Here is a 14,668-nt window from a genome sequence, read left to right as displayed (position 1 = left end):
CTGCTAATTAGGTGAAGAATTTGAGGCATATGAGAGTACAAAGAGCAGTGTTAAGAAAGAACAATTTTGGACAGTATCTTCAAGTGTCTTACTAACTGCAAAGAATGAGGGTTTGAAAAACAAACCACAAAAATACATGTCAAAAAATAACTTTTTGATGACCAAAATGACACCATAGTACAGAAAGTTATTTGTATAGATAGGAAGCTAAACTATGATTTGACCTACTTTAGAATAAGGGGTTGTGTTTGTTTTTCTTTTTTTTCAGAAGGAAGAACATCTCTCTCTTGGTTTCAGCTGAGAAAATTTTCTTCCCAGTATTTGGTACCATGATATGGTTTGGATTTAGTGTGAGAATACTGTTGATAGCACACAGATGTTTCAGTTTTTGCTAAGTACTCCCAATCTTAAGCTAAGAACTTTTCAGTTTCTGATGTTCAACTAGAAAGCAGATGCACAAGAAGCTGGGAGGGAGCGTGGCCAGGACAGCTGACCCAAACTATCTAAAGAGATATTCTGTACCACTGAATGTCACATTTAGTGTATAAACTGGGGGAAGTTGGCTGGGAGGGGCTGATCGCTGCTCAAGGACTGGCTGGACATTGGTCAGCAGGCAGTGACCAATTGTATTGTGCACCACTTGTCTTTTCTTGGGTTTTATTTACCTCTCTTTTTGCTACATTAATTTTCTTCATCATCATCATTATTGTTGTCATTAAACTGTTCTCATCTCGGTTCACAAGTTTCAGGTTTTTTTCCAATTCTCCTTCCTATCCCACTGTGGGTGTAGGAGCAGCTGTCTGGTGCTTAGTTGCCAGCTGGGGTTAAAGCACATCAGTCCCCTACACCGTATCTCTGCTAGCATAACTGATGGGGGATTTTGGGAGCAGACAGTACATGGATAAGGAACATGAGACAGTAGTGACAAGTCAGATCCACTGCTGACCAAGTCACTGCCCGAGTCTAGATTGCAAAGAGATACAATAACAAAATGCAGCTATGTGGCTTCGAGCAAGACCTTAAAAACCATGTAATTCTCCAGAACTGTGGAGAACGTAGATTCCATATCAGCAGAGGATCACAGAAGCAAAACAGAGAGCATTGTCATTTTCTTGGGGCCCCACAACCCCACTCACCTTGGAAGCATTCCAGCTCTGGGGTCTGTGAGCCTGTGCTGCTAGACTCTTCCATTTCTTGTCTCCGCTGCTGCACTATTCCATCCAGATCAGAATAGTCTTCATTGAAATCCTGATGGGGAGAAAATCACAAGAAAGCTCAGCCCTGTTCTAAATACAAACCTTATTTCCTCTCTTTCCAGCAATGACAGACTTAAAAGTGTTTAACCAAGAACAATCTCTGATATGAATATGTTGACAATCAAGTTAGCAAAATAAGTCCTGTACGACCACCACAATTCAAGCCTCATCTCCTGCCTTCATTTAAGTGATTAAGTCTGTGTGCAATAAAAGACTGTTAAGATAGACAAAATGAAAAGTACAGATGTCATGATTTCCTCCAGTTTCTTTCATTCAGCCATTATAAGTAGCACTTTCAACAAAAAGTACCATGCCAAAAAAAACCCGAAACATTCATGACATTTACCAAGGGCAGAGTTGAGGGACGATCAGCTCTGAAGCTGCTTTCTGCAGAAGAGGGATTTGGACTGTTGCCTATGCTTATATCCTAAAAGAAATCAGCAGTGTTATCAAGGAACACAGTTAGAAATGACTTAGTATTTAAAAGCAAAAAGCAGTAATAATGAACACAAAGCTACACAACATCTTCACTCCCGTTAGTACTTACCTCAAGATGTCTACAGATAGATTTTAATAGCTTGTATGTGGTATCTCTGGAGAGTAAGGAGACAAACATGTACTGAAAAACAAAAGTTCCAAAACTGTTGGAGAAAACACAAATAGTACAAGCTTCCTTTTATGTAAATAAAACTGACAGCTGGTTTTGCTTGTCAGGTAACCATTTTCAAGAGCTTTTGTATAGCAGGAAAAACCTTCACTGAGGTTTACCTGAGGTAAACCACAAGGAACACAGAACAGACACATAAAAATCCTCATGCCGTGCTGCATTCTGAACCTGAGCACAACTCACATTTGTTCTTTTTTTTTTTTTTAAATGGACTTTGCATACTCTGTTTTACCTACCTCTTGAAAAAAACCAAAAATCAACAACCACTACCATGAACACAGCTCAATTTTTGTATGGTCTCCTGCATCCACAAAATATTTGTGCAATGAAAATAAGTTCGTACTAAAGCTGCTCTGAGGATAATCACATTCTCTACTGATTGATGCAGTTATCATATTACTGCCAATAAGTAGGGAGGAAAAAAATAAAAGTAGAAAAAAATGAAAAAGGAAGCACGAAGAGTGCAAAAGCTTCACTCTCTACCAGTACTTACCCTATCTGTGACTGTTGCTATGATCAGAGCATTTGGCACAAGAAGGGCAGTTTTAGTTTTCTTCAACAGTGTCACCGAGAGCACAGGTATACTAATCTGAAACAAGATCAATGTAGTGTTAGTCCCAATACATGCATAAAAATCTTCATGCTCTTTCACAAGGAGCCAGCCTACCAACCGTGATAAACCAGATCTTCAATGCCATTAATTTAAAGATTTCTCCCCCATGTCCCTGATCATTAATATTACATATGGAAGAGGTACGGTTCCAGATGCTTACAATTTCTTAACTGTTTTTACTTCTCCTTTTATCACATGTCATTTAAATCTTTTGTTTGTATTTTCCTTTCCTGATGCATTCTGGCTCTTTTGAGACTACAGGCTTAGTTCACTGTAGAAAAATCAGCCTTAAACCTAGGCTTCTTTGTTTAGAAACACTTCAGAACACAATAGATGAGAGGCTTGCTGAAGAATGAACATTAAAGTCTTCTCCCCACTTGCAGATCCTTCTGTCTGAAATTAGCAGCTGAGTAAACAGCTCATCCTTCAGTGATGTTGAAAGATCCAATAGCCACACACCCACTGACTGACTTAAAGTGATTCCTGTGTATGCCATCCAGACTGTCTACATTTACATTGAAAAGCTCTCAATTTTCCCTCCTGCTTTGTGTTTATTAGCCTAATGCCTAACCCATTAGCCTAATGCCTGCTAAGTTTCAGAGTATTTAACTTCAGATGTACTGTACAGGCTCTTCTTGTAAATCTTGCATTACAAATTACCAAATACCTGGTTTGACTTTCATCTGAAAGGCCTAGAGTTTAGCAACTTAGGCAAATATAATAGTCTTGGATACACAAGACTGAGGTATAGCTGCTGTTAAAAATTCCTTTGGCATATTACCACAACTACCTGAGAAAACTGGAAGCAAGATTAAAAGTGTCCAAAGAATGTTCAACAAGTGATCACAGCACTGAATTAAAAACACATGTCAGTGCAGAAGGAGAAAGAAACTACTCTATGCACAGCTTCATAAAATCTTGTTAACTTTTGTTCAGAACGGCAATACAAAGTCATGAAATGAAGAATTGTTCCAGATAAAAAAATTGTATCTGCTACATTACTAAGGGCTAGAGACTTGCTCTTTACTTAGTAATTAGTTTTGTTTTAAAAGTGTGATAGCAGAAAAAAAATAAAATACAAAGACAAAACATATAATTTTAATTATTGTTAATCCCAGGCCTGGGTCTAAACACCTGTAAATCTCATCATCATTTGTTCTATTGATTTCTAAACATGTTAACTTTATTTGTACAGAGTTTATGAAGTCATGTCTTTTTTAAATAGGTAATTAAACAGATCCTTCACTATACCCTTCCATCTTCAGATGAACATTGTATTGTTCCATAAAGTCCTTGCAACATTTTTTATAACAGCTATTTCTGAGAGTAGGGGAAGAGAGCAGCTATGACGTGTGTTTGACATGAAAAAAAAAATCTGCAGGTAGATTGAATAGAATCTGCATAACTTAAACAAATAAAATAAACCAACAAAACAAAACCAGAATATTTTCTCAGCAGAACTCATGCTAATAACAATGACAAAGAAAAGCAGCTTAGAAGTTTTCTAATTGCTTCAGTTCATCTCCAAGAACTTTAAGTCAGAGTTGTTAACGGCATTCTACTGCATGCTGTTTTGATGGGCAACACTACTGTAATCAAGACTAAAGCGTACTTAAGTGGGATTAAGTCCTTGCTTACTGTACTGTTACCCCAGTAGTAAATCAAAATGGTAAAATCACTGCAAAGTACTCTACTTTTATCTGGATTAATAATTATTTCAGGAACAAAAGTTTACCTGCAGGCAACTAGGAAAGCAAAAATGCATAAAATAATCCTTAGCCCTAGGGAAGACTCAAGTCCAGTACGTACAGCCAAACCAGAACTACCTGGAAAGACAGTGATGTCTTTCAAAGCCTACTGAAGCCTGCAGAAGAGATCTTTTATTTTTGAACATGTACAGTGTTTACACAGCAGATTTAAGCCTGACTTGCATGGCTTTTTCCTCCATCAAAGCTCTCAATAAAAAAAAAATTCTGCAGGTAGAAGAATTCATGTTGAAACAATTTATTAGAACATGTAGATGCAGACCCGCTGTTTCTCACAATACACTTTCTCACTAAGCTTGAATTCTTTTACAAGTGTTAAGCAATGAAGGTTTTGTGTCTTAGAAACTTTGTCAGTGTATGTGACTGCTAAGAATGTTCCTTTTCCCATCAAGACTGATTTCCCCCTCCCCCTTCCATTACATTACTTTTCATTACACTCATGTTTTTCCTGCTTTTTTAATGGTAGTCCTAAAACCTGGTGCTTGCTGTATGTGACTGAACAAAGCTTTAAGTGTGTGTTGCAGGAAGACAGAGGAAGACAGCTGGAAGTAAATGATCAGGCCTATCTTCTTCACTCTTAGTTTTCCTCACCGTATTTTCTGAAAGCAATGATCCAGGATAATATGGAATATCATAATAGTCACATTTAAAAATGCTGTCTACTCTACTCTACCTTTTAATACATTTTCCCTTTTCATGGTACATATAAATATGTATCTACCACTGCACTTAAACCACTGCTGACAAAGATAATTTCCTAGTACTGTATCATTATAATTCTGAAACTTTTTTTTGACGTTTTCCTAATCTATTAGGTAGAGTTCTACTAGATTATTGTATATGTTTAGCTTAGTTGGAATTTAGAAAGCTGCCTCCCAGTTTGAAGTAATCACATTTGTTTGTATTGAACAGGAGACTGCTAGTACAGCAGCTTCAATTATAAAGAAATTAATTCTTAAAACAGCTGTTACTAATTATGAATGACAGTATCCAACAATTTATTAATTCTCATTTCCTCTTTTGTGTCACAAGGCTTTCATCAACATACACTATCTGCATTAACTTACTGAATCTGTTAACTGGAAATCAACAACTCAGTTTCTTGGGCCAAGCAGTAAAATCAAATAACCCATAAGGTCACTATAAACAACATATGGTTAATAATTTTAGCATTCTTTAAACCTACGACACCTTCTTAAAAGCTCTTTCAAAGATAGGTGGTGTTCCATCAGAACGGTTTACAGCAGAGGAAAGCGATATTGTCAACTCCTAAACTGGTTTCAGCACGCAATTCACTGACAAAACATCTGGATATAACCAGGAACCTTTTTCAAGGAAGTATTTGAGACAGAAGTGGAAGAAATTCTTATAGTAAATCAAACTGTTTGCCAATAAAGCTCAAAACCAAAGCAGAATTTATGTAAACAAAGTAAACCTCTCCAACAGCTCCAAATGAACAGAATCACAACACAAATCTTTTTTGAAAGTGTGGTGTTTTTGGTTTGTTTTCTTCAATCTGTGTGCATATCACTAACCACAGGCCCAAGCCTTAAGTGCGTCATATCTGCACCAGGAAAGATGGTAAACGATGCTCTTGCACATTAGGGTCTTCCAGACTGTTCATGTCCTCATTTCTGCTCTTCATATTAGGCTCACAAGTAAACACCTAGCAAACTGTTTTTTCTTTCCCTGTACTCTTTTTATGCAGGACCGCTAGGAGACTCTCTCAAAGACCTTTGCAACTGAACTGAGAAGCCAATTTTAGTTCTTCCTCAATTGTCTTAATATGCTTGATCCTTCTCTCCAGTTCCTCAACTACAGTCTTGTAGTCTTTATAGTTTTCAGCCTTCCTTCATCCTCATCCCCCTCCTCTTCTGGATACTTACCCAAAGAGAGACATTTTTATAAAGTTTGTGCTACATGTGCTTGGCAAAGCCCTCACTGCTACATGCAAGATCACTCAATCTTTAATAATTGTGCTCCAGTTGTAGAGTGACTTTTGGACATTCAGTTCTAAACAGTAATTGTATTCAATAATACTTAGAAGTATTAATAGTATTCTAGCCTTGCATAATAATGTGATGATGAAAAAATTGGTAAGGAATAGCATTAGTATTCTGTACATAAAGATTTTACTAACCTTAGTGTCTTTACCAAAAACCTTGGAATGGAAGCAAATCCAGTTTTCAGAAAGGAATAACTTCCCTTGGTACAGAATTTCTTTCTGCAGAGCACAGGTAAAGCCTGAAACAAATAGAAGCTCTATCATTTCAAGGCAGCCACAACGCAAGTCAACTGTTACCAGTTTAGCTTTTCTTTTGCTCTTTTTTTCAAAGCTGAAACATGTTTAGTTTCATATCTTTTAATAAACATTGGCAAACCTTGAAATACTCAATAATTTTAACTAATATGGACAAGCTCAGAAGATTTCAGAGGTCTAAGCTCAGATTCAAAATATTTGAAGGACAAAGACCTTCTGGGAGCCAGCCGCATAACATGCAACTGGCTCCCAGAAGCCAAGAATCCTTTCTGAGAGAGTACCACCTAGTTTCCTACAAACTTTTTGATGAACTTACAGGTAACCATATTACATAAAGAGCTTAATGAAAGGTTTCAGCTTTAAACTTTTAGCTCTATAGCAGTTGTCTAGACTAGATGATCAGTAGAGGCACATCACACATAAAGTAATACCGCTTTTACTTCCAGCCACTGAGCAAGTCATTTCTTGCTCATGAACTGCTTTCATTGTATTCCTCTCAAGAAACATTTGTTCTACATATCTATGTAGAATTCACTTGTTCTAACTACTGGAGAGAAGAGTAGGATCTTTAAACATTCTAAATCATTATCGCACAGTGTTCTTCAACTTTAAAATAACACCAACAGCAAGAACTCAAGCTAGTCACTTGATCAGTACTGTCTCAAGCACCAAAAATACTGCACTAGAATACTCTGCTAAGAAGTGCAAAGTGGGCTACAATTCCTGAAGATGCCCAACACCTGAAGACTCAAGTTTTGCAAGATTACAGCAAAAAAAAACCAACCAACCAAAAACCACTGCATGCAGACAAAAAGACGTTGTAACTCTAGGCAGTTGGAATTTAATGTTTTTACAATTTGAGTAGTCCTTGTACATCACCACAGTTGGCAGGTAACATTACCTTAGATCCACAGCCAGCAATGACAAGGGAATTAATACTTACTTTGTTTCAGTGGCTCATCAATGGGAACATCTAGAAACAGCTTATGAAAGTGTGCATTTGCCTTCAGCTAAAAAACAAAAAGCCCCACACCCAGAGACATACACCTTATTAGATGGTCTTACAATCAACTGACCCATTCCACCTCCTGCCCTCCCAATACCTTCTCTTTTTCCCCACTTGTTTTACAAAAACACCCTCATTTTTGCTATGTGGCTACCAAGTCTATATCCTGCTTTACCCAGACTCTCACACACTCATGAAAAAAGAACCTATGTCCTTATACAACCATGAACTATAATATTGCTAAGGAGGCTCTCATGGTATTACGTATTTACTCTTACCACATATAAACAAACGAGTCTAAACCCTACCTGATTTGAGGCACGTTTTTTCCGTTCAATCTTGGAGTCACTCTTAAGATCCATTGCCAGGAGTGGACTATCTGTGCTGCTCTTTGTCCTGAAGATTAAAAAAGGCCCCACTTAAGCTTGGCCTCAATTCATTAGTCTTGGTAAGTTATCAACAGGAAGTACTCTTCCATGAAACATATTAATCCTTTAATACCTATTACCTGATTCATCAAGAAATATGCAGAAATAAGGAGGAGTGTATCTTTTTCTTAAACCATGCCAGCCCTCACAGAAGTCATGTTTTCATTTAGAAGGAATATTATAAATCACTAGTTATAAGGAAGTAAAAAACATACAATACATTTTTACAACTTACTGAATTATCACAGTGTTTAGTTCCATGTTTATTTGTTTTGGCAACATGTGAAATACTAAACATGTCACTAAGACAAGATAAAGATCAAATTTAGTAGCTGAGAGTGAAAGGCAGTGCACTGAAAGCTATGAAATTGTACTACAAAATGTGAATTGGACATTGTTAACCAGAAAGTGAAACAGAGAAGAAATGTAGGTGCACAAGTCAGAGGATGGCTATGGACTGCGTAGTGTAATGAAATCATTAAGACCGCCAGTAGTCCTAGAGGAGATGAAAAGGAATTGTGAATGCCAGCTGTATAGGAAGCTGTACCTGTACAGCTCCAGCCATCCATATTGGAACAGAAAACCAACCAAAAACCCAACAACTGTAGAGCAGAACAAGTACAGTGGAATGTCTCTGTGGATGCCTGGGAAACTAAGTTTTGTTTGTTTTACACAGAAGAAATTAATAGCATGGACTGTTCAGAAAAACAGTAACAGAAGTCAGATACTAGCATTTCATAAGTCAGGAAGAGAAGAATATTATCCTTGAGAGCTATTTAGCACACAACAAAAGCCTATCTACAGACTATAAAAATAAGGTAGCTCTTCTTTAGAGGCCTTCAGATGCACACTGAGGAGCAGAAGGAAAAACACCACACAGGACACCTACATGGAATGACTGGAAGAACATAAACTCAAGATTATATGGGGAAGTAAAGGTGCTACAAAAGTTTCCATTACCGCACTTCATCCTACACAGTAAATCTTTACTTTCCTAAACTTGAGAGGTTCAGGATTTCCAGTAGAAACTGTAAGCTGAGAAGAAGAGAACACTCAGATGTAATGTAGATATAGCTGGATTTAAGAAAGGAGTTGTACAACATGACTGATTTAGATAGCAGGGTGGACTGGCTGCATATCTCAAGTAGTTCCCTTACAGCAGAAAACTCTAAAATACAGATTTACATGTATCTGTAAGCCTATGTAAAGTACAGGTCAAACTGAACAGTGATCTTTACAAAAAACACTTATGTCAATCCCTCACCAGCACACAGTCAATTACATTGTATGTGAGAGGTAAGACTGGATGGAGAGTTTGGAGCGTAAAAAAAACAAACACAAACCCCCCCATAATCATATATTTCTTCCAATAGCTTCTCCTCAAAGATGCTTCAGGAAATGAAATGATGTTTTTTAAACATCTGCCTTGTGATCAAAAGCATAGTGTCAGGTCGACTACTGACTTGTTCGCTGGCTGCTCAGCTGATGAAGTGAAAGGGATCCAAAATACGTATTCAAGCCCTCCAAATGAGATTTTATTACTTCTTGTAGTGGGTAACAGAGCAAGAACTGGAAGATGGCTCTGATTACTGTTTACCTGCATACTGTGCAAGCTAACCCACAACTAGCAAGGCTGATAAGTCTTGCTGCTCAGTGTAGCTTCTCAAATAGTTTGCAACCATTCTGATTATTGGACCAGAAGAAAACTGACAGCATTTCTGACATTACCTAGCAACATCAACTTTTCTCCGGTCATCAAAATACTCCATTTCAGTGGTAGGAGTCTGCAGCAACACAGTAGGTGATTTTCCTGCCCTTCTTTTTTCATCTGTACCAACTTCTCCATCTGAACTGCAGAGAGAAAAAAAAATAAAAAGAGAGAGACAGAAATTTGTATTGCAGGATTCATACCAATGTCAAACGCCATCACAGCATGTTGACAATACAGCACATATTAGAGAACAGAATTATGACATAACTTCTATACTAAAGTCCTGAAAAGTCTTCAGCTACTTACTGGACAGCATTCTGAAGAGCATTCTGAGCTCCAGTACTGGAATTTCAGCACTGAGGAGAGGAAAACTGAAATACTGCCATGGATATTTCAGTGCTCGTAAAACTTGTAGCTCTAGCTTCCCTTCCAAAGATATTGTCTTGTTTAAGAAAAATGCATTCCATATTCAGTACTCAGACTCGATGACTAATGGAAATTTGACTGGCAAGTTGGGAGAAAAACATCCTGCATGACAGCACCTAGTGCTTACAGGATTATCTGTGGCTCAATGCTGCGAGAGGAAGCTGGGCTCTATTTTGCCTCTAATCTACCTCTCTGTGAGAGTCCTCCTGATGGATTTACACAACAAAGGGTCCTCTCAAAGTATTAAAAACACTGGTTTTATTTTACAAAAGCAGCACTGCCAACATAATGAATTGCCTTTCCACAGGATATGACACTGCTTCAGGAACACTTTCAGGCACTAGAATCTGATGGCTAAGGGATGAGCCATCAGAATCTTTCCCTGGCTTCCCTTTTTAAAATTTTCTAATAAAATGTTAACTCTGAAAATTTAGAGAGAAGAAGGTGTCACTGATAGCAGGTTCTGAAGAATGATAGTACTTTAAAAGACATGACGAATACACACACCTTCTTTCAGAAGATTAAAGCCTCAGAAAGACTACAGGATGCTCTTAGCATTAAATTAAGAAAGCTAAACTACGTTGCCCATGAATGGCTGGCCTGAATTTTCCCATTTACAGAAGATTTCCATTATGTTTAATTTCTGAAACTTTTTGTCAACAATGCAGCCACTGCCATCATGTGACAGCGTCTTTACAAGACAGAAGTTTTGCTGGCAGAAGTTTCTAGACTAATTTAATGTTTCTCATTTGAGGAAGGGCATAAAAAGACTCATTGCTTTGATTACACTTTGACAAATAAGATCAGAAGACACACCTCACAACATCTTAATTGAGATCTAATGAGGTGGTATCCTACCTTGCAGCTAAACCAAAGCTTATGTTACAGGACAAAAGTCACATCAAGTTTTCCCCTACTCGTGCTTTGACTTTTCACACGATCTTCTGATTATAGACAGCAACTATTCCCCTATCTAATCCTTCCTCAACCTTAGCACATCCCACCACAGGGGCACTGAACTGACACCTCCTAAGTCATACCTTGCATATACTTGAAAGGGATACAGCGCTAATAAAGTCAGTAAGGGAAAAAAACAGTTGCTTCCCCATTGCTTCACTTTTGGATTATCCTTGCCCGACCACAAGGCACTAGATTTTCAGCCAACATAAACTAGAATTAAAGGGCAATTCAAGAGATCCAAGCAGAAGCGAATTTTTTTTTTTTTTTTTTCAAAAAACACACCCAAATAAGCAGTTTTATCCTCTTGTGAGATTTCAAGTAGAGGGAACTGCCAATTCAAGGTCCTTCCTTCAAGCACAGACGAGCTTGTATTCCAAATGTGTGCAAATCCTGTGAATGTCTTAATCAGTCTTGCTATCTGTTATTTTACTGTTCTCCAAGTTCTTGGGCTTCAAAGGAAGCCAGACATGAGTGGGATGAGGAACAAGGCGAGGCAAAATTGTCAGGTTTAATCACATCTGCATTTCAAATGAGAAGCACAGCATGGAAACTCCCAAGTGAACAGGACTACATGACACAGCAGTATTTTTAAGATGCAGTTGCTTGAGCCTGGAACCTAACTAGCATCCATCATTGCCTTGGAGAGGGGCAGCCTGCTATTCTTACACAGCCATGCTATCGACTAATCAAAGCAGCCATAATACAAATTCATTTTAAAAATGTCTATAACAGAAGTTTTAGTGTTCACTTACACCTGACAGCATCGTTACATATTTTGCTGCTCTTAAACACTTTACTTACCACTCCTATACCCTTTTCCCTCACCCATAAATTAATCCCTGCTTTGCAGTTAAGCCTACAAATCTGTTCTGTCATGTCTGTCTTCCCTATTAACCACTACTATTCCTGAACCTCCTTTGTCTGAACCCATTCCCTCCAGCTGCTTTCAGATGGCAGAGAGCTGGGGCATCTCCACACCCTAATCCTGCTGACTGTTGTGTGGGGAAATGCTGAGGTCTCTCATGCCAGTCTGGTCACCTCTCCAGGACCATCTTTTTTGCAGCTGAGAACTGGGAGAATGTACGGAAATACAGCAAGATTTTCCCCCAAAACACCTCAGGTGTCAGTAGACTTGCCCGTGTAACATATGCCTCTGACAGCAGCAATTGGGTATACTCACTAGCTGATGCAGTTTTGCTAAATCTATCCTTCACGCCACCTCCCATATGCTCCTTTCACATAATGGAAAATTACACAATGATTTGTCCTTAAATTTCTGGCAATCGTTGCTCCACACAGCACCTAAGTTCCCAGCACGTGTCTTGGAAGTATCAGAAGGATCTTAACTGACATGCTGGAGAAGGAAAGATTGCAGGTGTGCCTTAAAACCAGAACAATATCATTGAACCAGTCACAAATTGAAGCACTCCTTACATTTTCATGTGTGAGTCAGTATTCATCAATGTTTAGTAAAAATGGCACAAAGGTCAGCAATCCACATATCAAGTGCACGTAATAAACAAAGTGATACTATAACTATTAGCAATAATTGCACGTAAGGAAACTGTTATTTGCAAATATCAGGGCAAAGTATGTTAGCTTTGTGACATCAGGACTTTATGGTTATGAAAATAAACATTTTTCAAGTTGAATATATATTGTGTATTGGTACTACTACCAAGTCTACTTGAAATAACAGCTAAAAGAAAAAAAGAAAAAAGTTGTCTCTAGTTTCCAAGTAAAGAAAGGTTGCCATAGCCAGTGGGGGCCGGTTAGCTCAGTGGTTTGAGCGTGGTGCTGACAACAAGGACCAACACTGAGGTCGTAGGTTCGATTCTCGCTCGGTCCCAATGTGTTGCTAGGTCTAGTCGAGAGGTGGCGTCCCTGGCCATAACAGGGAGGTTGGACTAGAGGATCTCTAAGGTCCCTTCCAGCCTGTGCCATTCTGTGATTCTATGAAGTCTTGGGCTTACTATGGGATCATATGTTTTATCTAAGCAAGTCAAAATAAATATTAGTTGAAGCACTCTAAACTTTTTACAATTTATGTTTCTTTTCCATTTTTAAATATACATCAAATTGAGTAATATAAGATTAAATCACAGAAAAGGCAAAGTGCTATAAAATACATTAACCAAGGCAGTGGACCGAGTTTCATTCTAATGAAGTGGTCAGAAGTACATTATTCATCACTGTATTTTAAAAGTCAGAGGTACTTTATCTCTTCTGATTTGAATAATTTCTGTGAAACAAAAAAGCTTTCAGACAGACAGGTGTGTCAAGTTCCGTGTACTGTAGAAAGTTTTCTGAACATAAAAACTGGTTTGGTGTTAATCTTCTCCAGAACTGAAAATCAGAATTTCTATGAAAATGTGTCATGTTTAAAGACAGTAAAAATTAAAGACATTTATGTAAAATATAAACTCCTTCCCTGTTGCCTTCAAAATTAGTTCAATTAAGAAGGACTGAAAAGAAATAATGTAAGAAAAATGTGCTAATAAGCCTCAGTTTAGACAGTGAGTCTGAAAGAACTACCATTGCCTTCAACAACCCCAATATAGTCCTGTAGCCACAAACACTTCCCAGGCACACCCAAGGGATATCAGAAAACTCCAGAACTGTACAGTGCTTACCGTCTTTAAATCTTCACAACTACACAAACCTTTACACAAACCTTCCTCACATATTCCCCAAAGGACATGCTCAGTACTTAGTCCTCATGATAACAGGTACCAAAAGTTCATAAGCCACAAGAAGTTGTGACAATTCAGTTCCCCGGCCCACAAACTGCAGATCAGTTACGGAGGAGGAAAAAGGCATCTTGAATAACCAGAGATATAGGCTAAAATTTCAAGTATTTGCAGAACTATAGCCAAACCATTATTCCCTCTGTGGATGAAGCACAGATACCGGATCATCGTGTTACCTTAGAAGCCCTGTTATCCTGCTTTTTCTCTTTCATACAAATAAATAATTAAATCTGCAAAATCAGTTAGACTGCTGTATTATTGCAAATGGCACAGTTTAATTTCTCTCCCAATGTCCACAATCATGCTTGGTATAATGTGTGTGGAAATATCCAACACAAATATGACAACATTATCTTTTGGTTCTGTTGGATTTACTGGGTAGCTGTTAGCAGACCAAAAGCATTTGATAAAGGAATCACAGTGTGAAAAGTAGGCCCAAATACTAAGAGATAGTGTTACTTAAGCTATTCATACTCCCAGACATGAGTCTACTCAGATAAAGGAACTGGTTATTTTTTCAAAAACCAAAAGCCAAAGGGAGAAGCTCAAAATATTTCGGGATCCTAAATCAGGATGACAGATTTTGGCAGGCTTAAAAGCAGAGGAAATGAACAGGATGAAGGGATCTATCTAGGCAGCATCCACAAGACATATCAGTAACACGCTTCAAGCAAAGATGACTGCAAGAGGGTAAGACGAAATGTGCTAATACTTGAAAGAATACCCCCTGCTAAGCACACTGCAGTCCAGAGGCCTCCTCCTCAGGACAGACTTTACTAGCCCTATTATGCCTTGAAGGAGCAATCATCTCAACCTTCCTTTCCC

The 14,668-nt window shown here is 38.1% G+C and overlaps 1 protein-coding gene across 1 annotated transcript in view; it reads right to left on the bottom strand.

The window, feature by feature from the left end:
• The window catches only part of GRAMD3 (GRAM domain containing 3), a 12,099-nt gene extending 2,256 nt beyond the window's left edge, over positions 1 to 9,843 (bottom strand). Inside the window, exons 1-8 of the mRNA XM_009875952.1 lie at positions 9,725 to 9,843; positions 7,877 to 7,964; positions 7,506 to 7,572; positions 6,443 to 6,546; positions 2,417 to 2,512; positions 1,804 to 1,875; positions 1,603 to 1,683; positions 1,137 to 1,248 (exon numbers count right to left, since the gene is read on the bottom strand). Of these exons, the coding sequence (XP_009874254.1) occupies positions 1,137 to 1,248; positions 1,603 to 1,683; positions 1,804 to 1,875; positions 2,417 to 2,512; positions 6,443 to 6,546; positions 7,506 to 7,572; positions 7,877 to 7,964; positions 9,725 to 9,765 (661 nt within the window). The 5' untranslated portion in view covers positions 9,766 to 9,843. The remainder of the gene's footprint in view (positions 1 to 1,136; positions 1,249 to 1,602; positions 1,684 to 1,803; positions 1,876 to 2,416; positions 2,513 to 6,442; positions 6,547 to 7,505; positions 7,573 to 7,876; positions 7,965 to 9,724) is intronic.
• Between the last annotated feature and the right edge of the window lie 4,825 nt (positions 9,844 to 14,668).

The sequence above is a fragment of the Apaloderma vittatum genome, unplaced genomic scaffold (genome assembly GCF_000703405.1).
Source record: "Apaloderma vittatum isolate BGI_N311 unplaced genomic scaffold, ASM70340v1 scaffold12709, whole genome shotgun sequence".
Lineage (NCBI taxonomy): Eukaryota > Metazoa > Chordata > Aves > Trogoniformes > Trogonidae > Apaloderma > Apaloderma vittatum.
Note: the sequence above shows the minus strand (reverse complement) of the source record. Positions and strands in the feature narration are given on the sequence as shown.